This window comes from Eriocheir sinensis, chromosome 58, assembly GCF_024679095.1.
Source record: "Eriocheir sinensis breed Jianghai 21 chromosome 58, ASM2467909v1, whole genome shotgun sequence".
NCBI classification, from domain to species: domain Eukaryota; kingdom Metazoa; phylum Arthropoda; class Malacostraca; order Decapoda; family Varunidae; genus Eriocheir; species Eriocheir sinensis.
The window spans coordinates 4,726,930-4,754,707 of NC_066566.1; the positions used below are offsets into that span (position 1 = coordinate 4,726,930).

General features: G+C 44.5%; 2 protein-coding genes across 5 annotated transcripts in view; both read right to left on the reverse strand.

Moving 5' to 3' along the window:
• Positions 1-2,662: 2,662 nt before the first annotated feature.
• Positions 2,663-23,719, reverse strand: LOC126985079 (cytochrome P450 2L1-like). Of its 4 annotated transcripts, none has more exons than XM_050839483.1 (11): positions 22,951-23,719; positions 19,177-19,299; positions 17,641-17,740; positions 13,102-13,232; positions 11,967-12,185; positions 11,100-11,299; positions 10,512-10,626; positions 8,095-8,275; positions 6,810-6,927; positions 5,252-5,396; positions 2,663-2,847 (listed from the first exon to the last, which is right to left on the reverse strand). In XM_050839483.1, exons 2-11 carry the CDS (start codon positions 19,256-19,258, stop codon positions 2,663-2,665), a joined length of 1,476 nt encoding a protein of 491 aa, XP_050695440.1. In that variant the 5' UTR covers positions 19,259-19,299; positions 22,951-23,719. The 4 variants fall into 4 exon arrangements, with proteins under 4 accessions (XP_050695440.1, XP_050695438.1, XP_050695439.1 ...); XM_050839481.1 differs by lacking the exon at positions 22,951-23,719 and adding an exon at positions 19,683-20,775 and having other exon boundaries at positions 19,177-19,440; XM_050839482.1 differs by lacking the exon at positions 22,951-23,719 and adding an exon at positions 19,574-19,589 and having other exon boundaries at positions 19,177-19,440.
• Positions 23,720-25,758: 2,039 nt separating this feature from the next.
• Positions 25,759-27,778, reverse strand: part of LOC126985077 (cytochrome P450 2L1-like) — a 40,355-nt gene continuing 38,335 nt past the window's right edge. Inside the window, exon 11 of the mRNA XM_050839474.1 lies at positions 25,759-26,960. Coding sequence (XP_050695431.1) covers positions 26,776-26,960 — 185 coding nt within the window. The 3' untranslated portion in view covers positions 25,759-26,775. The remainder of the gene's footprint in view (positions 26,961-27,778) is intronic.

Sequence of the window (27,778 nt, forward strand, 5' to 3'; positions counted from 1 at the left end):
TAGGGACTTCGGGATGGTTGCAAATTACTCTACAAGACAAACAAATTACATTAAGACAGTCTTTGTCTAGTGGCAACTGTTTAGGCTGTACAACTTGTTTAAGCAAAAATACGATGCAAATGGTATTTTCATGACAGCATGCATAACTGACTGTTTTTATAGGTCAAATAGTTAACATTAGCCCAATGTTGTCTGAATATAAATTGTTTGTCTTGTATTTTAGAGTAATTTGCAACCATCCTGATGTCTCTACCTTTATTTTCAGATCAGGACCAAAGGCTGGATCAATTTTCGTATTTAAGCATCCTTGCCATAGATGAAAAAGTGCTTAGAGTTGCTTTTCCTATCACTTAACGTGTAGGGAATACTATTTTATACATACCAAGAAGCCTTTTTTTTATATTATTATTTCGTAAACGTGCACATATAACTGGTTAAGCTCCTTGAGACTAGCTTCTATGCAATATTACGAAAGTGTACGATATCTGATGGTGGCCCACGGACTAATAGGTAACATTACGTCAATGTGATCCTAAGAAAAGATTTACTACAAAAATTTATCCTGCCGCCGCCAGCAAGGTGGGCAGGTGCCTGATGCACATTCGGTCTCATGTCAAGTACAACAAATGTAAAAATAAACATACAAGTAATTTGTTCTAACAAATTCTCAAAGTCGCAAGGCCATTTCAAAATTATATGGATTATATTTACTAACATTACGGTCTTCTGTCTTCTTAAAAAACGAGAATAGTCCCGTGAGTCGAAATATTCATCAGAACGAACAGGCAAGGCGTTTGTTAACAGTTAATATTAAAACCTTATTAGAATAGGTACGTAAATATTTTTTTGTATAAATAAAACTACATATATTTGACATACTTTATTTGTGCTTTTTTATTCAATTCAATATTCATTAAAGCATTAAAAAAAAAAAAAATATTGAATTTAATTTAGTCAGCCATTAAAGTACATTTTCTTTGGCGCTTTTAAGCATTAGAGAATACCACAAGTTTTTGTGGAATACTATCCTATTCATATAAAAAAATAGATTTTAATATGCTATTATTTCGTAAACGTGCAAGTAAAACTAGTTAAGCTCCTCGAAACTAGCTTCTATGTAATAAAACCTATTATATCCTGAAGAAAACGAGCGCTGCGGAATGATGCCCGACGAAAGTGTAAGATATTCCAGGGTGGCCCACGGACTATGAGGGAAACACGTTTTCTGGTAGCTGGTTTATTGGCTCCCCCACAATAGCGACACGCCTAGACACACTGGTCGAGTCCCCGCCTTCTCAGCACCTTGCAGCTCCGTCAGGGGCGCCGAGTACCGTCCCCATCCGCTCGTGGGGCTCGCTGTGCTGGCGTCCTTTCGTTCCTCAGGGCGCTCAGCGTAATCCAATGGGCCCGGGCCCCTGGGAACCCGTGAACCACCATTCGGGTGCGGGTTCGCTCGTGTCTGCGTAACAATATTATAAGATACTAAAGATATATGTATTATGATTTAAATTAGAAATATGAAACAGGTATAATATACTTGCTGCCGACAGCGTACGATATGTTTAGCAGCAGTGTAAACAACCTCCCGCGCTCTGATGGGAGGGACAGAGGAAGGCATCGTATTGAGGTAGCGGCGTGCCAGCCGGAGATATGTTGAGTGACAAAATTTTCAACACTACCTTCCACAACTACTATAAGATTTTGAGAACATGACACCATGCCAGACTTGTTTGACTTCTCTTTTCTTGCACGACGGAAATATTTACCCAAGAGGTCGCACTGATGCATTCCTATTAACCACAGGATGGAATGTCGTGGGATATATCGATGAATGCTCTTATTTTGCCAAGTGTTAATTAAAACGACATGAATAATGTACAGCACTCAGATTTTTTGATGTCCCGACCTAGCTTGTCTAGCTTGGGCATGACTCCCAGACGTACGGCTTCGTAGAATATCGTGTCATTCGTACCAAATCGTAACGTTATTCGTAGCCCATCGTATGTCTTCACAGGTCATTCGTATCGCATTGTATCTCTTCGTAGATCAGGGATGGATTGCTGGGTTGCACCCACAACTGGCACCTACACCTACAAATTGGTTCTACTACTTGTTGAGCTTTTTTGGGGGGGCTTAATCATTTCAAGCAGCTTGATCATGATAATAAGATGACACAAGTGTTCTGCACAAAAATCATTCAAGTTTAACTTTTGCATGCATGGGTTCCTTTTCCCTGAGACAAGCTTTTCTATTCATCTCATCCTCTGATTCATAAGAAAACAGAATTGAAACATAAATGTTACAGTAAACAAGTAAAATTGTTGCACTATTCCTAATACTGCAGAAAGCTATGTGATAGATTTATGAAACCTTCCTAGGTGCAGTTTTATTGTTGCTGCATCAATCATATCAACTGAAAAAAATGCTGGTATCCAAGTATACAGTGGGACTCTGTACACACTAAACAATACATTTTATGTTGAATCAGTTACATGGACATCCACTTACATGAACGTTGATGTACCTTGTGTTTGGTTTTAATTAATCACTAATTTGTTTATAGAGATAACACCTTGACTTTTATATAGCTTGAACAACGAACTAGAGTGTGCATACTCTTAGTATGTGATTGACACAAACTCGGAAAGACAGTGGATGCTGATTATTGCCTGGCGGTGAAGACGAGGTCATGGAACTTTGGCAAGTGGAAGAGGAAACTGCTGTTATCAGGCGTCAGGTCAATGGTCTTGCCGGGCGGCGGGGCGACGGAGAAGCTCTGGTAGATGATGGTGAGGAAGATGAACAATTCCACGCGGGACAGATTCTCCCCGATACACGAGTGTTTCCCTGCAGCAGACCAGAGAGAACATCAGAGAAAAAATGTAATCATATATCTATCTATATCTTCGACGCCCAGCTCCCTCACGGAAACTTTCCTCCAAGGGGTGGCCGCGGCAGAAGTGTCTCCATCTCTCTTCTGGAACTCCCTGTCAGCACACTCAGTCCCGCTGCTCCCAACTCTCTCGCTGCAATACCCGCTCACCCTATTGATCCACTTCACAGATGGTCTTCCCCTTACACCCCTTCCCTAAATCCTTCCCTCATACACTCTCTTCACAAATTAATTCTCTTTCATTCTCATCACGTGTCCAAACCATCTCAGGGCACCACTCTTCACCCATTCCCTCATTACCTCCATGCTCACACTTCTTCCCTTCATAACTCTCTCCAATGCACCTTCTACCTGTCTGTCCTTCACTGCTCTTTCCCTCACCTCACCTCATTTCTCTCATACAACTGTCCATGTAGGCTACACATTAAAAACCCAGGGTGACATCACGTACCCTGTCTCACACCCACACCAATATTAAAACTCATTCAACTCACCATCGACGCAAAGTTTCACTATGCTGCGGCCCAAAGTTAAACGGGAAATGGATACCGGCACCCTTGGCGGATGGAAGTGACCGCCTTCCCGTGGTTCCGTGACGACGGTCATCTTTCTCCTGTTGTCGGAAACTCTTGTGGCCTTCTCACGTCAAAATTACAGACATTATAATGTCTGACGAGTTGGCGTGGCCCATGGAGGCATTAAGGTATTAAGTATTAAGGCCCAAAAGTGTACTGAAATCCCTGTGCGAGTTTACAGAAAAGCATAGATGCCAGAAAAAGGCCAAAGGCAACCCAAAAATGAACCAAGAAGGCCAAATGCACCACAGAAAAGAGCCAACAACGCTCTGCACAGTCTAAAAACACCGAATATACTATAGCCCTTTTTTTTTTTTTTTTTACTCTACTTAAATATAAACAACCATAACGATCGCGTTTGGTGGATGGAAAACGATCATATTATATTCTATTTCAGTACTCACTACCCCACCAACATATGCCTGGCTTATTCATGAACACAGGTCACTATTGATAGGCCTAAAATTACATCAGACACGTCAAAAAACAAGAAAACTCGCGCCAAAAATCAGCCGTGGACCTGGTGGTGTTTGTAAACACTAGCAAGTCCGAGACTGGCCGCAAGGTGCGCTGCTGCTCGCAGGAGCAAACTCCAGTATCGTGTGAACAAGTGGTCCAGCAAAGCAGGATGAGGCTGCCGAGGAAACGGGAACAGGAGATACCGGCACCGAGGAAACTTTGCCCGTGTGAACCACCCTTTATAGAAGGAACTGATCCCCTCAAGCTAATGCCCTCCCGCACCAAATATCCCTAGAACATCCCATAAACCCTTCCTGTCAACCCTGTCTTACTATGATTCTCTCTCTCTCTCTCTCTCTCTCTCTCTCTCTCTCTCTCTCTCTCTCTCTCTCTCTCTCTCTCTCACACACACACACACACACACACACACACACACACACACAGCCCAGTAGCTCAGTGGTTAGAGCGTCTGCCTCACAACCAGAAGGACCGGGATTCGATTCCCCGGCCGGGTGAAGATAAGTTGGGTTTATCTTCTTTCACGTGTAGCTCCTGTTCACCTAGAAGTGAGTAGGTACGCGACGTAAGGCGAATTGTGACCCCGTTGTTTAAAGCAGTAAAATGGTGTGTGTGTGTGTGTGTGTGTGTGTTCTTACCAAATTGGATTTTTACATGATTGAGCAGGCTCGTATTGTCCCGATTTTTAAAAGCCTTTTTTGTCATACAATTCTTTAAATCTGTGAATGTTATTGACACACAAATTCATCTGGTAGTGCATTCCACTGATCAACAGCTCTATTTGTAAAACTGAATTTTCTTACATCCTTATCACCTGTGTGTGTGTGTGTGTGTGTGAGAGAGAGAGAGAGAGAGAGAGAGAGAGAGAGAGAGAGAGAGAGAGAGAGAGAGAGAGAGAGAGAGAGAGAGAGAGAGAGAGAGAGAGAGAGAGAGAGAGAGAGAGAGAGAGTTACATATATTCAGTAACTTCACTGCAGCAGGACCATAAATTTATAATATGCAGTCACCAAGTCCAGTGAAAAAAATCATGAATGAAAAAAACACTGAAGACAGCAAAAAATGAGAACTGCAGAACAGAGTGGGAGGTGAGAAGCTCCAATAGGAACAGTATGGAGCTTAAAGGTTATGGCCTGGAGGCTGGACACACACAAGGCATATATAGGAACTACATTATAAAGGTGAACTCCAATGTGTCTTACATGGGGAATATTTCCCTCTTTCTTTCACCTTATAGAAACAAAAACTGATGTGAAGTCAAAGTTCTACTCTAGTGCTAAACAAAGTCACTAGCAACATCTCAACTCACCCACGCCGAATGGCAAGAAACCTTCCTTCTTGGACACAAACTTGCCCGCCTCGTCCAGCCATCGCTCGGGCATGAACTTCTCAGGCTGGTCCCAATAGCGGCTGTCCGAGTGGATGATAAACACTGAGGTGTTCAGGATCGTTCCCTGCAGAAATAAGAAGTATATACATGTGATTATCTGCCTAGATCATCAAAGCAACGACAACACACACACACACACACACACACACACTGTCATGAATCAATATTATCAAATACTTATTATCGCCGATTGCAGCCAATGCTGAAATATTTGTGGGATGCATGACCCATTTTTATTTAGTGCATGGTGTTAGGGTATTAATAAATAATAACCCATAGCCGTAAGGGCGTTAGATTAAGTGCAATCCAGGACGAGAGATGTCAGTTGTGGCGAGTGCTGGCATCTTGACCGCCGGGCAAGGGAGGGCGAGTGGCGACCCATCTTGAACCCCGCTCTCTCCTTGTCCTTGGTGAGGTGTGACATCACTCGCGTAGGACGTGCCTGGATCTCTCTCCTTCCGCTCCACGTGTTTACATCGTGGTGGGTATTCTATTCCTACCCTGCAAGCATCCACAAGTCACCTCGATTGTGTGCTTCAGGCAGGGGCGGCCCTGGGAGGTTACGAGAGGCGTGCTTGTTGGAGGAGCAACAGTAAAATGGGCTCATGAACCTGTACTATACACGACCATTACACGTTCACCCAGGAGGCTAGAGTTTTAGGAACAACGGCTGTTATCTCTGATAATAAATTTTGAAGTATTCGTCAGCATTTCACAGAATACCAGTACGTTTCCCTTGTATCGAATACGAATGAGAATACTTTCATATTTATCAACAATTATTCAAACACGAATATGAATATACCCAAATACGGTATTTGAATGTATTCGAATACGAATACTCCATCCCTGGTGGAGACAGGGAGGAAGTGGCAATGGTGTCCTCGATCACTGTCGTCGGAGAGCAATTCTGCCGCTTGTTATGGAATTCATATAATGCATTGCTACTATTCTAAAAAGGTGACACATACCAAGCACTATATAGCCTTATTCAATGTATACAGCATATTTAATAAACAAATTCAAATAGTGAATAGCCGACATATGAGAGAGAGTGATGTACTGGGGGTGTTATGGAGGGCTGTGGAGGGCCTTGGGCCCCCCCAAGCAGACTTCATATTTATATCGGACTATAATATGCTCTTGTGGGGAGAGAGCAATGCAAGTTTCTTCTGTTACAAAACTGCTTTAACTGTCCCTTCTTTGTCATGATCGAAAAATATTATCACAGAACTCTACAATAAAGACCACTATGTGGGCTTTTTTGTTTCCATTTTGTTTTTGAGCTTGAGCTGCTTCCTCTACTGTAAAAATATATACAAATAAAAAAAAATACAACGGCTTGCAAGAGACCGGCATGGCTCCTCACCTTGGGAATAGTGCAGCTTCCAAGTTCAGTGTTTGTGTTTCATCCAAGAGCTAAACAGTGATGACCTAGATAAACATTCTCTTGTAAATGACTGGTGTGGGTCCTCACCTTGGGAATGGTGTAGCCTCCAAGTTCAGTGTTTCTGTTGGCAGCGTGCTGCACCCCAAATTTCACCAACGAAATCATCCTCATCACCTCGTTAACTACTGCCTCCAGGTAAGGCATTCTGAGGGAAGGATTACACTGGATTAGTAATAGTACCCTTTCTCTAGGCAGGAAAGGCCATGTAGTAATAAGGTATATGAAGAAGAGGAGTGTGAAATTAAAATGGGTAAGTAATTTCAAAATTCTAGGGGAAGGAGTTGGGAGCAGACGGGAAGAGTGAGAGGTACGTGTAGGTCTTGAAATGTACACCAGTGAGTGCCAGGGATCGAACCAGGGCCTTATGATTAGTGTTCAGGGCAGCTTACCAAATAAGCCACCGATGAGCTAGAAAGGTCATTGTGCCAGGATCCACATCTGGGCACTTTACTTCACTCCCCAGCCTTACAGTGGGCATGAAGGAGAGGTGACTCAAATCACACTCGTGGAGGCTGGTAATTCTTTTAATCAACTCACAATGCCACATACCGTAGTTATATACTTAAGAGAAACTGCAATAATGCAGCGAAAAAATGATGAAATGTATACCACTTGGTGTCCGGGATCAAACCCAGGCCTTCTTAGTAGAGGTCAGGGCAGCCTATCACCTGCAACACCGATGAGCAGGTGAGATGATGGCACTTAGTGGCGTACATTTTGAGATTTTTCACGTTTTTGCAAAGTTACGCAACTGAGCCAACAAGTTTTGCCAAGACGGCGTTAACCAAGCAAGCCACTCCATGTTTCCCGTCGAGTCATCGCACAGGGGGTTCTGCAGGTGGGGGAGGGAGAGCAGTTTTTATGAATAAAGGAAACGCCGCCGTTATAAGTGTGGCCAGCCAGTGTCCTCTGTGCTACGTCTTCTTACCTTCTACGAATGTTTTGTTCAACTGTGACTGATGTTTCTGGTAAATAGTTGCCCAAAAGAGCTGCTGCAGGATCATTGAGAGGGAGCCATTGTTTAGAATGCCATTTTTGTTGTTGTGCTCAGTGATCCATTGTACAGTTTGGCTCACCCCTCACCTGCGGGGAGTTGTGCGACTAACACGTCCACTGAATGCGTGGCGCTGGTATTTTATATCTTAACTTAAGTCAACCTGATTTTCATAATTTTTTTATTGATTTTCTTGGATTTTTTTTTTTTTTTTTTTTTTTTTTTGATGAGCCAGATTTTTCCCGGATACTTTGGGTAATGGGAATTCTTGGTTTTACCAAATAGATAAATAAATGCCAGGCCGGCAGTGCTACTCACTTTGGTTTATCTGCCAAGGTGGCCAGAACACCCTTGGGCAGCACGGCGTCAATTTCAGCGTGAAGTTTCCGCTGCACGTTGGGATAAGACGCCAAGTAGCCAGAGATCCAGGTGAAGGTGTGGATGGTGGTGTCACTCCCGGCTAAGAAGAGGTCAAACAGAACGAAAGCCAAGTCTCCATCTGGTGAAGAAAGAATATATGTATAGATAGATAGATAGATAGATAGATAGATTGATAGATAGATACACACACACACACACACACACACACACACACACAAACACACACACACAAACACACACACACACACACACACACACACATATATATATATATATATATATATATATATATATATATATATATATATATATATATATATATATATGTGTGTGTGTGTGTGTGTGTATCTATCTATCTATCTATCTATCTATCTATATATATATATATATATATATATATATATATATATATATATATATATATATATATATATATATATACACATATATATACGCATAGGAGTAGGTAGGAGTAGGTAGGAAGACACCTACCGAACGGGCGCAAGCCACTCCCGGTGAGGTATATATGGGAAGTGAGGAGGGTGCTGAAGCCCTCCATAGACCCTTCCCATTACCTCACTAACCGTTTCCCTTTTGTCTCATCAACACCAGAGAGTAGTTCAGCATGCTCTCTAAAGACAGATCCTCTTCTATCTACACCAAACCACATTCACACAACACGCACACCTTTTCCCAAAATTCTAAATTCAAAATGGCTAACGAAAACACCGCCTCGGAGTCCCCACCTGGGGGGGAACACAAATTCTCCCAGGGACGACTCCCCTTCTGGCTGCCGACTTGAGAGGTGTCTTGATAACTCCTCGAGCCTTTTTCTTCTCAATTTCTGCAACATTTGCGGTCTTCGTTCTAATTTTCATTCTGTGGAACACCATCTCTCCTCCTCTAAACCTCACCTTCTCTTCCTCATCGAAACACAGGTTTCTGAAGCTACTGACAGCAATCTCTACTCTGTTTCCTTCTACTGTCTCTATCCTAAATTTCAATCCAAAGCTGGATGTTGCGTCTACGTGCGCAACGACATCACTTGTTCTCGTGCCCACGACCTTGCCTCTTCTGAATTTTCCACCATCTGGCTAAGACTTCATTGTCATTCTACTACTAAATACATCTATGCTGTTTACCTCTCACCTAACTCTACTGACTATGTAAAATTCTTTGACTATATGAACTCTAAAGTGGAGCACATCTTGACCCACTCTCCCTTCGCTGAAATCTCCATCTTGGGAGATTTCAATGTTCACCACCAGCTTTGTTTTCATCCTCTTTCACTGACCAGCCTGGTGAACAAGCCTACAACTTTGCTCTCCTCAACGATCTAGAGCAGTTGGTTCAGCACCCTACACGTACCCCCGACCGTCTTGGAGACAGGCCCAACATACAATACCTCTTCCTTACTTCTAACCATTGTGCTTACTCTATCCAACTGTTCTCTCCGTTGGGCTCCTCCGATCACAACCTTATTTCTGTATCCTGTCCTATCGGTCCTGTACATCCTCTGGACCCACCGAAGAGGCGATGCTTTTGGCATTTTGCTTCAGCTCGGTGGGACGACCTGAGGATGTACTTTTCCGATTTTCCCGTGGAATGATTACTTCTTCCAGGAGAGAGATCCCTCTGTGTGTGCCCAGCGCATCACAGAAGTGATTGTCTCTGGAATGGAGGCATACATTTCACGTTCTTTCTCTACTTCTCATGCTAAAAAGCCTTTGTTTAATCATGCTTGTTCTCGTGCTATTAAAGATAGAGAGACAGCTCACAAAAGGTACCAGAGCCTTCGCACTCCTGCTAACCATGATCTTTATATTTCTGCCCGGAATCGTGCCAAATCTATTCTCCGACTTACCTAAAACTCCTTCATTAATAGAAAATGCCAAAATCTTGCTTTCTCTAATTCTTCCCGTGACTTCTGGCATCTAGCCAAAAATATCTCCTCCAGTTTCACTTCTTCCTCTTTCCCTCCTCCTTAACCCTGACAGCAGCACTGCCGTCTCATCTATCTCTAAGGCTGAGCTCTTCGCTCAAACTTTCTGTAAGAACTCCACCCTGGACGATTCTGGGCATATTCCTCCTTCTCATACCCCCTCTGACTTCTTGACTTCTTGACTTGTGGCCCTGGAACAGATTTTCCACAAATAAATGTATTTAAGCGTATGCTAGAATGAATGAATGCTAGAACGAATGGTGATCGAAAACCAATTACCCTCCTGCTGTCATACCCCACTCTATATATACATATATAAGAAATAAGGAAGACTTATTAATTACTATAAGGAATACAATATGGGTGATGCGGTGTGTGAGGGTCTTGTATGGAACCAGACACTACAACTCACCGCTGCAGGTCGTCTCCGGGTCGTCCTTCCGCTCCTCCATCTCCAGCAGGTAGCCGTCTATCAGGTCCCGTGGGTTGTCAGGATCCAGCGTGGCTCGGTGGTGCTCGATCTCCTCCTAGAAGCACAGTGAGAGCAGCCGTTACGTCTTTGGGAATGGAGTGCAGCCACGACATCTCAAAGCATGTTTCAAAGTGTGATATTGTTTGAACCATTTGTGGATACTAAAACCTTGTGACCAAAACTACAGAAGTATATACATCAGAGTAATGTATTTTCTTTTTCAAAAAACATACTAAAAACTGCAAGATAATGAAGAAAGTTCGAGTTTTCTTCACCTATTGTGTATGGCAAACTATAAAGTATATTCATGCTTAGCAATTCAGTATGTAGGTACTAATTCGTCCTATGCGACAGAGATGAGCACGAAGGCCATGCTCTGCTTCTATGGCACATACCCCAAACTTGACCTTTATTAGGATAGTCAGCAATGAATAAAATAATAATCTGGGGAAATTATGATTACCAGTTCATCACTAAAATGTTTGTCGAGAACTGGGTGAAACTATCATGAAGTATATAATTACTCACGTAGAAGTAGGTGAAGAAAGTCTCTTTGATGACCATCATATCAGCATGCTTTATCAGGATCCTAAAGAGAAAAGTTGGCATGACATACTCAAGCCACGGAAAGAAGTCTTTGAAGGCCAAACGGCTAGATTCAATGAAGAAATCATCCATGAGCTTCACAAACGTCTTCCCTTTGAGATCTTCTACATCAAATTGCTTACCTGTTGAGAGGAGGAAAGAATGAACGAATGAACGAGATCAGTAACAAAAAAAGAAAGAAAAGAGACCAAGATAGAAAATACAGTGAGGTGGAATGTCTAAATAAGAAAAGTAGAGATAAATAATTGAAAGGTTTTTCTTTACGTTTTCACCTATGACTCCGGTAAGCTTTCTTGGTGGGCCCTGATGGTCGGCCCCAGCCTGTTGTGGCGCAGGCAAGTGTTTATAGTGGCGCCATCTTGCATTGGCTCATGCTGCCCCCCGGAGCTAATCTTTGATCTATAGAATCTAGAGTCAGGGTTGATAGTGTTCTTCTGGATACCATGTGGGTAGTCTTAAGCCGCTCGGCGGTGACTGAAAAATCCCAGCTTGTGGCACCGGGCGGGGCGCGAATAATGAGTGAATTAATAAAAAAAAAAATCACAATGAAAGAATGCAGTAAAAAAAGAGCGATAGAAGGAAAGAACAACAAATATTTCCAAAGGACGGGAGATCAGTTGGGTTCTCATGAGTGTTTTTTCCACATTCATGGTGCAAATGTCTTGTCATACTATCACTAGGCTCATAAAACTAAGTACCCATGGAAATATCAATGCCTTATTAAAAGTGGGCGTGTGAACCCCGAAATGTTTGTGACCATGGGCTTGTCAGAGTCTGGCACACACTCACTTGCCACCATCTGCCAAATCACATTGATCACGGCCACTCTGAGGTCGTAAGGGATCGGCGCCACCTTCCCCGCTTGTTTCGCGATGCTCTTCCTGAATTGCAGCGCATGGTGCTGAATCGCCTCCACCAGCTTGGACTTGCCCATGCCAAGGTCGCGAAGCTGCCGCAAGGAGAAGCGGCGGTTGTTGTGCCAAAGAAGACCACTGCTCGAGGCGACCCCTGGAAGAAATGAGATGTGACACACACGGAAACTTGTGCACATCCACATCCACAATGGTGATGATGGTGATACTGATAATGGTTCCTCGAGCTGATCCCTGAAAGAAGAGTGACTCGCACGGTGGTATATTGCTTTTTTTTTTTTTTTTACAGTAAAGGAAACAGCTCTAAGGCAAAAAGAAACAATAATGAAAAAAAGCCCGCAAATCACTGCTCCCATAAGAAAGAGTTACTATTACACCTACGTACTACACTTCCTGAAACTAAACGGCAGAAAGTGTAAATAGTGTTCGTGCCCTTGAGCTACCTGCTGTATTGTAAACAAAGAGAATCAAGGGGAAAAGTTACATAGGAGCAGGGCAAGTTTTTTTCGTCCGTCAATGTCTTGTGACTGTTGCTGATGACGATAATGATAATGATGATGATGGTGATGATGATGATACAGTAGGGCTCGCCCAAGGCTACCACGGTGGCCTTGGCTCGGCGCGGAGGTCCTGAGCAGGGATTCACTTGTAGCAGTCACCGCTCAAGTCGCGTGATCCTCCTCCCCGGTGACTCATAAGAAAATAGGCGCTGCAGCGCATACTCGTTAAGTGTACTTTCATTGTCTCCCTGTCTGTCTTGTGCGTCTTCAATGTTTGTCTTTCTTGCTACTCGTTTATCTTTGACTGTCCGTCCATGTCCTCCTGTTGTCCACTACTACACATTGTTCCACATATACACTAACACATAAATGTTACCTACACAGTACAACATTCACACACACGCACATACACACAACCACCTCTTTTATGTGTCTCGTTTGTGCCCATGACCTTTGTATGTTTGTCGAAATAAAGTAACCCTGGCGGATATGAGTTTCTCTATTCGTGAACCAATTAGCACTTAGAACACTCGCTACCACCAACACACTCACCCCCGACGGGATCCTCGAAAACCTTGACCGTCTCCCAGTCTGGCCTGTCTGTGAAGTCTGGCCGGCTGAAGGCTTCCTTGACGAGTTTGTAGTCATTTAGGAATACCATCGGCTGTGTCCCCATCCTCCACCTGCGTTGGGATACACCGTTAAAAGGACATTACTGCAAGAGGAAAATCTCTACGTGTGGAGCCCACACCTGCATCTGAATCACATTATAATAGGATAACACTAGTGCATGAGGAGCATTACTTCGGGATTACTTTTCTATGGAGGGACAATATTGTATGAGGAGGAGAAGGATGACAACGATTCAAGGCCAAAAACTTCATCGAATTCCTAATGCTAGGAAACTATTGCTCGAGGAGGGTTGTAATATAATGCTTGAATCCAGCCCTTGCATCGAAATACTATGAGGAGGGTCCCCAATGAAGTTTAAACTTGGACACCTGCTGTGAAAAATGAAATGGGGTTTCACAGAACGAATTATGAAATGGTTGGCTACGTAATGATGGCACGCTTCAAAGTTGGATAAACACCCCAACCCCAACTGCCACCAAATACTTACGTGGTCCAGATGGGATGGACCAGCGTAGAGTCGTACAATAAATTAATTTCCGAATACTATGGATCCGTGTTACTCACAGGGAATCCGATGATGATTTAATCGTTCGGATACCACACATGAAATCAATTTAAATGTACATAGCTCAGGGTAGATGAGTTGGGTGAAGCGTCGTGGAGGAGATCGTCTGGCTGAGTTCCCGGTGGTTGCTTGTAGACCATGAACAATGTATATTTACGTTACATTGTGTGTTGTACTACAAATTTACATATGTACAATAAAAATAATAACCATAGAGGTTGTGGAAAGGTGAGACGGTATTAATTCGGGGAGCAAGTGGCGACGGGTTGGTGTCTTAATCCGAGCTTTGTGCCTCAAGTGTACGTGACGCGAGTCACGTGTCGAAGCTTCGAAGCTTCGGCACGTGACGTCACTCTTTGCCACGTCAGCCGTGTTAGTTGGTGTAAAAATTAATATAGTTCTAAGTTACCGTCGTAATTTAGAATCATATTCTTATTACCCGAAGTGCAAATTACCCAAAATAGTGCATAAGTTATCCCTACTGACATTAATGATTTAATGGGATGAAATTTTATACAAAAATTTCCGACACCTGCTCCGGTGAAGAGCAATAAAGGGAGCGTGATGATGAAGAGGAAGAGGGCGTAGGGCTTGAAGTACACGGGATCGGTGACCAGGGCAGGCGTACCCGGTGCAGAGGGAAGGAGCGGTGAAGGTGGCTGAGGCATTACAGTGTCCAGGGGATAGGCGAAGAGAGTATGGTTGAAAAATTCCCGGGAGTTTTAAACTGGGAAACTTTCCCGGGGAATTTTGGGAGTTTTCAGGAATATTCGGGAATTTTTAGGATTTTCGGGAATTTTGAGGACTGAATAAAATACAAGTATGCCTATAGGGCCTTTAGGCTTTTCTTTTCTTTTTATACTTTTTTTGTACGTCAGTTTTAGGGGGCTGTTGGTGAATGTCCCTTACCCCCTCCCCCCCCCACACACACAATGTTTCGATTTCATCGAGACAGAAGGAAGGATAAAATTATGAGGTCACAACAAGAAATTGAGAAAGGGGACTTGTCTGAAAGACATAAAGAAGCAGAGTTTTCCATACAGGGGTGTGGATACATGGAATGGACTAAACAAAGACATTGTTGAAGCGAGCAATGTTCATAAAGTGAAGGAAAAGTTGAACAAATGTAGATTGGGACACAGGACTATTCAAGCTTAAGCTCAGGCCCTGAATACTACAAATAGGTAAATACAAATAGGTAAATACAAATAGGTAAATACAAATAGGTAAATACACACTACACACAAAGAGAGAGAGAGAGAGAGAGAGAGAGAGAGAGAGAGAGAGAGAGAGAGAGAGAGAGAGAGAGAGAGAGAGAGAGAGAGAGAGAGAGAGAGAGAGAGAGAGAGAGAGAGAGAGAGAGAGGGATACTGATAGGTATAAAAAGTGTAATGCAGCAATCATAAAACTACAGTTTACGTGGAAATTAAGTATCTGTAGGTTTACCCAACCCGGAATTGTACAGCTCAAAGCGAGCCTACAATAACATGAGTGTAGGTGTTGTAATTGTATAAAAAAAAAAAAATTTATTACTTGGATATTTTTAACTAATAGTAATATTTACAAAAATTGGTTTGTTTATGAATACAAATACGTGTGAAAAATGTGAAAATTCCCCAAATTCCCCAAATTCCAGGAAACATTCCTACACATGCAATCCTAGAAGAGAGCTAGGGCAGTGCAGCTGATGAAATGAGTGTGGTGAAAAAAGTCTGTTCAGGACAGGTGAGGAAGGTGAAGGTGGGAGCACGGCAGACTGCGAGGTGAAGTGGCAGAGGTAGCGATGGGAATAAAGTGGAGGGGACAATGCAGAACGCCGGGTGAGGGGAGAAGCGGTCCTAGGCTATGATAAACAAACACAAAAGTAGCCTATACTTATTAGTGTAGCGTACAGGCATTGTTCGCTGAGAATCTGATCTGATCTGATTACACCTTTTTTTTTTTTTTTACCCATAGAATCACAAGACCACAAGTACGTATTCAGAAACTGAGAGAGCCATTGCTATGAAGTTTGTCTCATCAATGCGTCCTAGGAGTTATTGTTTTGTGATGCAGGTTTAGGCTCCGTTAGGGTGCGGCCACACTGCACGCGGTTTGCCGGGAGGGTACAAGATCGAAAGAAAGGGAGGTCAACTCAAGGTCGGCTCAAAACTCGTCCCATTCCGCGCATCCTCTCGAGGCTCCTCCCTCTGACCAAGTGACGTAGCACAGGGTATAAAATAAGTTGACCGAGCAGGCAATCCCTCCAGTCACATTCACCTCTCTCTCTCTCTCTCTCTCTCTCTCTCTCTCTCTCTCTCTCTCTGCCCCGGTATGCGTGTGTGTGTGTGTGTGTGTGTGTGTGTGTGTGTGTGTGTGTATAGTACTTGTGTGTGTGTGTGTGTGTGTGTGTGTGTGTGTGTGTGTGTGTGTGTGTGTGTGTGTGTGTGTATAGTACTTGTGTGTGTGTGTGTGTGTGTGTGTGTGTGTGTGTGTGTGTGTGTGTGTGTGTGTGTGTGTGTGTGTGTGTGTGTGTGTGTGTGTGTGTGTGTGTGTGTGTGTGTGTGTGTTGGTATACTTGTGTGTGTGCATACTTGTTTGTATGTATGTGCGTGTATACCTGTGTATGTGTGTGTGGCGGAAAGGGTGGGCTGGTAGACGGGTGGGCAGGTCTCCTACCTCGCTTTAGGAGCCAATTTGTGAGTAACTGTCCACATTTGCACTGGGGTGTGACTTAATTAACTAGGAGTGGTTATCAGTCAGGTGGGTGGATGCTGACCTTGACTAAAGATCATCCCTTAGGTGTGATTGGGCCTTGCTACATATAGACAGATATATAGGTGGATAGATGACTAAATACAGATAGATGGATAGATAGATATATAAATATAGGTATATAGTATGTAATAGCTTGTGTAATGCTTGTACATACTGAAGAAAAGTACAAGAGAAAATAAAATACTTCCAAAGCACATGTATGCCTTTTATATCCTGCACTAATAAATCTATAAAATATACGGGATTTATTGGAAAACTACCAAGAACTCCAGTATGTAATAAAGGTCCTATTAATCTCTGGCTAAGATGCTACATGCATGATATGTGAAACTACAAAGTAGTTAGTACTACAAATATGCAAAATATTGTTAATGATTCCTCTTCCTTTGACCTTTATTATTACACACACACAGAGAACGAGAGAGAGAGAGAGAGAATTTACCAGAGCGAGCGAGAGAGAGGGATTAAGGGAGCTGCCAGCTACCTTAGGTTCCTTTCTTGTGGAGGGAGAGAGCGAGAGGAGGCTCCATTTATTTAGACCTTGGGAGGGTAGAGGGTAGCGGGTTGCCTAGCGGGTCAGCGGCAAGAACAAACACATGTTATCTAGTACGAGTGGGTAAGCTTGGAGGGAACCCGCTACCCGCGTCCGGTATGGCCACTCCTATTAGATAACATGTGTTTGTTCTTGCCTCTGACCCGCTTGGCGTCATGCTACCCTCTAACCTCCCAGCAAACCGCGTGCAGTGTGGCCCCACCCTTAGAGAAACAAACACAATGCCTCAAGCCACACCTCTTCAAGAGATAAGGCACTTGATGGAGGCTGTTGGCGGTAAAATGTTTGTTTTGGCAGTAGTGGCGCCTGCGGTCTGTATTGAAAAAGGACTAGAGGTCACAAGCTGATTCATAAACATTTCGGCGCCCAAGCATGAACATTTAACAAAGCTTTCGTAGGAGTTGTGGGCATTTCCATGAGTAGTTTTATGGCCTTGGTGGTGGTTTGACAAAGTTCCTGTACCGTGAATGTGAAGAGGAAACACTCATGAGAACGCGACCAATCTCCTTTTCGGCCTTGGGAAGGAGCTGATGTGAGGCAAAAGCGTCTGAGAATACCGAAACGAGTCCCCACGAACACTCACAGGAAGATGTCTCCGTGCTGTTTCCAGAGGTCTTGTAGTTGATCCTCGAGGGACTTCCTCGTGAGGGGAATGTAGCCCACGAGGGGAAGGCCCCACCTCCCTGGGGAAGAAAACAACCGGGGTGCCAGGTAAGGATCTCACACTTCCTCGGTGCAGTCATAACGGCTACATTTTCTCTCACGATGTTCAGTGGTAATCGTATTCATTCGCCTCGAGTACACCAAAATGCACCTGTCACTCCCGGGGAGTAGACGTGGCAGCACCTTTCCCTTTCCGTCTGCCATGGGAGGGATGACTGTTAAATGTTTATAAATAGTTTCCAGGCTTGTGTGTGTGTGTGTGTGTGCGTGTGTGTGTGTGTTTGAGAGAGAGAGAGAGAGAGAGAGAGAGAGAGAGAGAGAGAGAGAGAGAGAGAGAGATTCCTGGCAGTGAGTACGTACGCGACGTCAGGCAAGGAGTTCTGACCTCGTTGTCGCGGTGTGTTGTGTCACAACTTGTGTGTGAGTGGTCTCAGTCCTACCCAAAGATCGGTACTATGAGCTCTGTGCTCTTCCGTAGGGGAACGGCTGGCTGTCTCAAAAGATACCCACAGCAGAAAAGAGGTGAATTACACACACACACACACACACACACACCTGAAAACTATTTAGACACTTGACAGTCAGCCCTCCCATGGGAGATGGAAAGGAAAAGGCGCTGCCACGTCTTCTCTCCGTGAGTGACAGGTTCATGCAGGTGTACTCGAGGCCATGGATACGATATATATATATATATATATATATATATATATATATATATATATATATATATATATCTATCTATATATATATATATATATATATATATATAAAGTTCATTACCTCCACTTGCTATGAATCTCAAACTAACTCATTAAAATCATAAAACGACGCCAAGTTGTACAGAAAAAATAAACACAGGACACAATACTATACTACTACTACTACTGCTGTTACTACTACTTCTGCTGTTACTGTTATTACTACTGCTACTGCTGCTACTACTACTACTACTACTACTACTACTATTACTACTACTACTACTACTACTACTACTACTACTTGTAGCAGTTCTATTACTACTATTAGTATTACTACTTCTTGTAGCAGTTCTATTACTACTACTACTACTACTACTTGTAGCAGTTCTATTACTACTATTAGTATTACTACTTCTTGTAGCAGTTCTATTACTACTACTACTACTACTACTACTTCAGGGCCGTAATTTGTGGGGGACTTGGAGGCCACCCCAAAATATCTTCTATATCGGCCTCAAAATATCCCTTTAAGTACTTCTTTTTCAAATAAATACACCCACCTGCGCATGCTCACTTCGCTCGCCCCCCTCCACCCCCCCCCACCTCACGAACCTATGATGCCCTCTAGCCCCCCCCCCCCCCCCCCACCTCACGAACCTATGGATGCCCTCTAGCCCCCCCCCCCACAAAAAAAAAAAAAAAAAAAAAATCTGTCAAAAGAAATACGGGCCTGTAATTCTACTTCTACTACTACCAACCTGGAGGCAGGCCGGGCGGCTTCCTTAAGCTCTGCCACAGCAGGAAGATCAGCGCCCCGAACAGCAGGGCCTCCACCAGCATGTCTGCTGCTGATCGCTACTGGACATCAGGAACAGCAAACACTTTGAAAACAAGTTGTAAACATGAACGAATAAGTAATCAGACAGATTCTTTCCGCCAGTAAGTTAAGTCAGTTGGACACGTTCAAAACTGCCTCGCGCTGTCTCGGCCCTAAATTTCGTCCCCCGGGCACTTCTATACGTCTGTTATAAAGAGAAGGTTAGCAGCTGTGGGACCAATGCACTAACAACCCCGGTTAAACATGTATTTTCCAAAACCACAGCGCGAATGTAACTTTCAAAAACAACTCGTAACTTTCAGCCCTTCACTTCCAACCTTCACGTCACTGTTGATACCACCACACTGCACAAACGGTGTCACCCTGTGTGCATCACTACCACCAAGCCCTTGTGTCCTTGTATATCCCATTCCCATTATTAACTACCCGCTGAGGCACGATGACTTGCAACACTAAGGGCTGAGCGAGGTGCAGACTGCGTTTCACTGTAATTCTTATATCACGGCGGTGTAACGATGACTTGCACGCTTAGGAGGCAAAAGAAGATTAGAGTGGGCTAATCATAGAGTTATAGACAAGAGGGGTCAACTCCAATCTCTCGCCACGGTGCCTGCACCCGCCTGCAACTCTGTGGTCGGCCACCATAGGGTGACGGATTGGCGACCTTTCCATGATTCCACATGTTTACACTTAACCACTATTAGCTAGCCACCATTATGATATTTTGGAAAACTGAGCCGATCATCGTGTTCATGAGACATTGCTGCATATCATCATCACAAATTTATTGCACTCAGGTATACCTACAATATAATAATGAGAAAAAATTATGGTAGTGTATAAACATTTTTGTTCACCTTTTTTGCTTCAACTCCTTGTCATTCATGTACTTTTTATTGCATTAGATTTTCGTTTACAGTTTCAAATCCAGCACATTTTTCCGATTCAGATGGTATATGACAATGACCAATGTAACAATAATCAGGGGGTAAAAAAATGGACAAGAAAATAACAAGTCTATCTGACAGGATCGCCGAGGCGCTGCTAACTTGATAATAGCAGTAGCAGACGCAACTATGCGATGTTAAATTTCTCTGTCTCGCCATCCGTCACCCTAAGGGTTCTTTCACACTACAAGCAAAACAGCAGGGCAGAGCAGAGCAGAGCGAAGCGGAGCGGCGCGGTTAGGTGTTCCCATATAAGCAGAGCAGGGCGACCTGCACAGGAATCATTCGCAGGCAACAGCCCGATAAACTCCTCGGTGTTTATCTGGAAGGATGGTGAAAAATGTAACGATTTACAAAGGAACATAGGATTTCGTTGTTAAAGCCAAGTCCCATGGCTGTGTGGGTCACTGAAGATTGAGTATAGGATCAGAATATCACCAAATTAGCTTTTCTGAACATACGGCTATTATATATCGTTAATTAAATTGCACCTCAACTATGCACAATCTGGTCAGTTTTTGTAAGTTTGGCTTCAGCAATAAAAACTCATCTTTGTAGATAGCTTCTTGGGCATGTTGATTGAAGGGTAGAGCCGTGCAGGGCCTCATCATCATCATAAAGATTTCAACCAGCTGCGTGAGGACCGCCTAGCGGGACACTGACGGAGCGGGGATGAGCGTCCTAAATCAGTGGCGGCCGCGTACCAGCAGCCGAGGGCGACTCCACAGCCACAGCCCGTTCGATTTCCTGGACGATACTGCTCCCTGCCCGAGAGGTAGGTGAGTCCGGAGCTGTCAAGACTGGGCGGGAGGTGAATGGCATCCTTCGCCGCCGTATCGGCTGCCTCGTTGCCCTCAACGCCTGCGTGGCTAGGCAGCCAGTTGAGGTAAGGCCGCAAGAGTTCGCCAGATGGAGGTGAGCAGGCGGACATTGTCGCGGGCGGAGGCCTGGTTGATTGCCTGAGCTGTCATCTCTTCGGCGTGGAGGAGGGCCATCGAGATGGCCGCAAGCTCAGCCTGGGTAGAGGAACAGCCATCAGTGAGGCGGAAGGCACCAGTGGCTCCACCACCCACAAAGGCGGCACCAACTGCTCCCGATTGGTGGTTGACCGAGCCGTCGGTGAAATACACAACGGCCGGGGAGGCAGTGGTCCAGCGACGCGCTCTATAGCCTCGCGCCGCAGGTCCGCAGCAGAGGAACAAGGAGATCAAGGAGGAGGGGACAGGGAGGTCGAGGGCGCCGTCAGCATGCCCGCCAGGCCGTTGCTGTGGATGACCTGGGCGATGCAGACTGCCAGGGCTGTCGTTGGTACGGAGGAGGGCGACCAGATGCGAGCTGCCGGACACGCTCCGAGACACAGCAGAGGCCGCCCTCTGCATGCAGAGGCACTTGGTCCAGCCTGGGGCGCCGAGCAGAGTGCGGAGGGCGGAGTTCTGAGCAGTCTCAGGGAGGAGGGAGGAGGCGGGAGTGTGATTGGGCAGGGGCAGCATATAGTCGAGGCAGGACCGGACGGCACCAACATAGGAGCCCTGGCCATCATTTTGACGCGGACAGACGCGACGGGTGTCATCCATAAACAGGGGGCAGGAGAACTCAGGACACGGCGGAGCATGACGCGAGCAGGCGACGATGACGATGTCGTCCGCGTAGCTCAAAACGCGGACATGACCGTTCCCCATCAGAAGGTTGAACAGTAGAGGGCTGAGGATGCCACCCTGCGGCGTACCGTTTTCAAAACCTCTCGAGGCCAGCTGAGGACGGCCACGTACGCCCTTGGCAGCCAAGACAGAGAGAATGGCGGGAGGCCATCTCAAATGCCTTCGTGATGTCGAGGAACACGGCGACTGCCTTGCAGCCCACAATCCCAGACAGAAGTGTCGTGACGCAGTCCGGCAAAAGCAAACAGATGGTGATGTAGGGGACCGAGAGACTCCTCGAGGCGGGACAAGCACCCTTTCCATCGTTTTCCCGATGCAGCTGAGGAGGGGCCTTCGGGATGGGGACGATGGTGGCGCTTTTCCAGGCAGTAGGGACGGTGCGGGAGGTGTAGGAGGCGTTGAAAAGGTGCAGCAGCTCAGCCTCCATGGTAGGGCCGGAGTGGCGGAGCATACCATAGCTGACCCTGTCATCCCCAGGCGACGTAGACCGATCCGGGATGGCACGCCGGACTTCTTGGAGAGTGATGGCCGCGTCTGCTGGATGGGGCAACCATCTCTCCGGGTTCAATCGCCTTTGCTGAAGCCGCACTGCAGGGGAAGACGAGCGGTGGCAGACCGGCTCAGCCTCCTCTTGCGGCCGGGGGTGGAGTGCCGGCCTCGAAACACTCCCTCGGCCAACCGAGCGGATCTTCCGCCAGAGGAGGGACACAGGCGTGGTGTTATCAAGGGAGGCGCACCAGGCGAGCCAGTGCTCCTCCTTGACCCGGTTGGTCGTCATCCGCGCTAGGCGGACCGTGCAGGGCCTAGATCCAAGAAGCGTTAACGAACTCGTTAACCGAGATACCGATGTAAACATTCGTTAATGACATCCAAGAAGCTAAACTATGACGTCACAGCGTGGTTAACTTAACGAGAGCCCCAGGTCCCTCGTAAACGTAACGAAGTTCATCATGATAAACTTATTTATGATTTTTTAGCATTAGATATAGGTTTTAGAGTACACAGAGCATATTTGATTATAAAAGGATGGTCTGTACACACTGCACACGACTAAAATATCAACACAAGCGCTGCCTCGCTGCTGCGTACCTCCACCCCGGCCCGTGCCCCGGCGGCCCCCTCCCCGGTAAAGAATGTCACTGTCACAAGAAAATCTGGCATCTCTAAGTACCATTGCAAGATAGTCGTACTCAGAGCATCGTATTTACCTGTTTCTGACCCTTAACTATTGCCCAGAAGCACTAATAATTAATCATTATGACTATAACAATATATGAATCTAGTTATCGGGGCCCAGGAGAGAGTTTTTGTGCCGGAAATCGGTAACCATAAGAGGCTATAGCTAGGCTGCTTCTTCTCCCGTTATGCCTCGTAGTCACGTTTCCCCATGATGACTGCCTCTCTCTACTCCACCTCCTCAACTATTGTCAGCAGCTCAGACTCACTGAACCTCGGCCGCCGCATTTTCCTCAATGGTTGAGCCATTTTCTGGATAAAAGTACTTTCCTGCCGTGTGTAAGGTGGGCGTTATCGTACTCAGAGCATAGTTTTTACCGGTTTCTAACGCCTAAGTTGCCTAACTATTGCCAAGAAATATCAGGATCTAACTCTTTTAACTATAACTATAAATGAGTTTCGTTATTGCAGCCCTGAAGACCGTTTTGGGGTAGGAAATTGGAAATATAAGCGGCTGAGTATGACAATCTGGCAACGTTGACCGCCACAGCTGAGGAATGCATGCAGCCGTATGATTGCCTGAATGTTTTTCAAAGACTTGTTGTGATTGGCTGTCGAGTCTGATGACATCATCGTGGCGCTTACCCAATCAGTTGGCTTTCTGCAGTAGCGAGGCCCGAGCGATATCGTTCAGTCTCCTCTTTGGTTCTGAATTTACCAATGTCGCCCGGGTGGCGGTGACGTAGACAGCCCGCTAGACCCTGTTGCCACGTCTCCAACTGACCTCGCACACCGTACCTCTCACACCCTTCTCTCTCTCTCTCTCTCTCTCTCTCTCTCTCTCTCTCTCTCTCTCTCTCTCTCTCTGTGTGTGTGGGCTAACGCATATATATATATATATATATATATATATATATATATATATATATATATATATATATATATATATATATATATATATTAGTCATGTATCGGATGTCAGATTTTATAGATCCGCGGATGCAGATGTGCATGCGGATGTCATATTTACATATTTTGCGGATGCGGATGCGGATATCAGTTTCTACCAAACTGCGGATGCGGATGCGGATACCAAATTATGACATCCTGACGGATGCGGATGTGCTCATGATTTTGATAATTCAATAAATAACACCTTTTTTTTACATCTCGGTCTGTAGCGCCGGAGGCTTTCGTTTTTGGCCTGGTGGTTGTCCCAACCTCTCATGGCGCAGGCAGTTTTTTTTTAAAGCGGCGCCAGTTGTGCTTGGCTCATGCTGCTCTCCGGAACTCATTCTTGATTCACTTGGACGGTATCTTCTAGAGTCCGCTTTTTTTTTTTTTTTTTTTTTTACATCGCAGCCTATTGCGCCATTAGGCTTCCTCACTGGTGGGTCCTGATGGTCGGCCCAGCCCATTGTGGCGCAGGCGAGTGTTTGTAGTGGCTCCATCTTGCATTGGCTCATATTGCCCCCCCCCCCGGAGCTCATCTTTGAGCCTCTCCTTGGAGAGGTTATCTAGAGTCCGGGTTGATAGGTGGTCTTCAGGGCAGCATGTGGGTAGTCTTAGACCACTCGGCGGTGATTGAAAAATCCCAGCTGTGTACCGGCCAGGATTCGAACTAACATCCCTCCTGGATCTCCCGAACGCGACGCCGGCAAGCTACCACTCAGCCACCGCCTCCCCATGGAATGGTCTTCTGGACAGCATGTGGGTAGTCTTAGGCCACTTGGCGGTGACTGAAAAATCCCAGGTGGTAGCGTGGGGATTCGAACCGACGTTGTCCTTGGCGCCGTGAAGGCTATGCCCGCACACTAACCACTCAGCCACCGCCTACCTATTGCAAGATGTTAGCTGCTTTTGTTGCACAATACTGCATTTTGTAATTTTAAAACTTTATGACGAGTTTCAGCCACACATATCAGACATACAGTACCACTACCACCATCCTTGCTGTTTCTAGAAAGACACTCTGTTCGAGTTGTATTTATATGTACAGTGTCGTTCTAGAAACAGCAAGGATGGTGGTACTGTATGTCTGATTCAGCCTTCCAGCAACTTTTAATGTGTTAAAAAGCTTTGTGAGACTGTACAGGGCTACGCTTACTGGTCTGAACATGCGCAGTTCACGAGAGACCAGTGTTTGTAAACAAAAGCGCCAGCTTTTGACGATGGGACACCAAATAACACAACACCGGGTGCTCACAAACTAATATGGAATATCAAATTTGAGGCAGTGAATAATCATTTTTTGGGCAAAGTTAAATGATTTTTCTCTTTGATATATTGATTTTTGAGTGTAACATAAAAAATAACCTTGTGTTTCAATGTTGATGATCTAAGTATGAAATCTCTTCACCAAAGATATTTCATACCCCGAAGTTTTTTCATACAACACCGGGCGCCCGGCCACGCATGCTCAGTAGGGACGAGACAACGTTTTTTTTTTTTTCTGAGAGGCGGAAAAAAGTAGCGATTATCGCAAGTTTGGTTACAAAAGTAACGAAGATACCGATATATATTTAAATAAGTAGCGGATGGCCGATAACCCGATTTGGTTATCAGCGATAAAGTATCGCGATAACTTATCGCGATAACGCCCAGCTATGTTCCCAGGTATTTTACTGTTGATGATCTTTGAATAATTTTGTCGCAGATTTTTATATTAATTGTTTCATCATTTTTTTATTTTATTGCCAGCTAATATCAAATAATGAGTTTTTTTCTGCATTTAAAGATAGTTTATTTGCCGGTATCCAGGTAGTGACATGTTTAAACTGCTGATTTAAAATGTTGGCTATTATAGGTATGTCTGATCCAGAGTAAGTTATATTGGTCAGCAAACAAAAGGAATTTTAATTGACGTGAGGATGTAGCTATATCATTGATATATAACAGAAACAAAAGTGGACCCAAGGTAGAGCCTTGGAGTACCCCTGTTGTGACTTTGACTGTATTAGACGACACATTATTTACACATGTATATTGTTCCCTACCTGTTATATAGCTTCTAAAACAGTTGTTAGATACATTTTTAATTCCATGCCTATTTATTTTTTCCAACATAATGTTATGATCTAAGCCCTAAGGTGTCAAAAGCTTTTCTTAAATCTAAAAAGACGCTGATAGTGAAATCCCTTCTTCCCTGTGCTGTTAATATGTGATCAATTAATTTCATGATGGCTGATTTTGGGGACAGACCTTTCCGGAAGCCAAACTGTGAGTCTGTTAAGATGTCGTATTCCTGAAGGAAGTTTGCTAATCTATTGTACATTGCTCTTCCATAGATCTTGCTAATAGATGAGAATTTTCATGAGACAGGCTTTTAAATTCATCTCATCATCTGATTTACAAGGAAACAGAATTGAAACTTAAATGTTACAATAAACAAATAAAATTGTTGAACTATTCCTAATACTGCAGAAAGCTATGTGATAGTTTTATGAAACCTACCTAGGTGCAGTTTTATTGTTGCTGCATCAGTCACATCAAGTAAAAAAAAGCTGGTATCCAAGTATACAGAAGGACTTTGTACGCACTAAATATTTTATGTTCAATCAGTTACATGGACATCCACTTACATGAACGTTGGTGTACCTTGTGTTTGGTGTTATTCAATCATTAATTTGTTTATAGAGATAACACCTTGACTTTTATATACTAGTTTGCACAACGAATTAAAGTGTGCATACTCTTAGTGTGTGATTGACACAAACTCGGAAAGACAGTGGATGCTGATTATTGCCTGGCGGTGAAGACGAGGTCATGAAACTTTGGCAAGTGGAAGAAGAAACCACTGGCATCAGGCGTCAGGTCAATGGTCTTGCCGGGCGGCGGGGCGACGGAGAAGCTCTGGTAGATGATGGTGAGGAAGATGAACAGTTCCATGCGGGCCAGACTCTCCCCGGGACATGAGCGTTTCCCTGTAGCAGACAAGAGAAAACATCAGAGAAAAAATATAACCACATTAAGACTTTAAAAAAAGGCAGAATGGTGATCAGTTGTCTAAAACAAAATACGAAGGAACAGATTATATTAATAAAAAAAAGTTCCGGCGCCAGTTCAAGCAGAAAAGTTGTATGAGAGAATATATTATACGAAGCGACTATAGGAGGTAAAAAAAAATTCTTAGTAGATTTTAACAGTCAAAGTGGTGGTGGTAGTTGTGATGGTGGTGGAGAGAGAGAGAGAGAGAGAGAGAGAGAGAGAGAGAGAGAGAGAGAGAGAGTTACATATATCTAGTAACTTCACTGCAGCAGGACCATAAACTGATTATGTACAGTAACCGAGTCCAGTGAAAAAAAATGTATGAATGAAGAAAACACCGAAGACAGCAAATGGATAACTGCAGAACAGAGTGGGAGGTGAGAAACTCCACTAGGAACATTATGGAGCTTAAAGGTTTTGGCCTAGACCAATCAGTCCATCTAATGAGGGCTGGACACACACAAGACATAGGAACTACATTATAAAGGTGAACTCAAAGGTATCTCGCATTAGGCATCTTTCCTTCCTTCTTTCACCTTATAGAAATAATAATTGACGTTTAATAAAAATTCTGCGCGTGCTAAATAAAGTCACTAGCAACATCTCAACTCACCCACGCCGAATGGCAAGAAACCTTCCTTCTTGTACACAAACTTGCCCGCCTCGTCCAGCCATCGCTCGGGCATGAACTTCTCAGGCTGGTCCCAATAGCGGCTGTCCAACTGGATGGCAAACACTGAGCTGCTCAGGATCG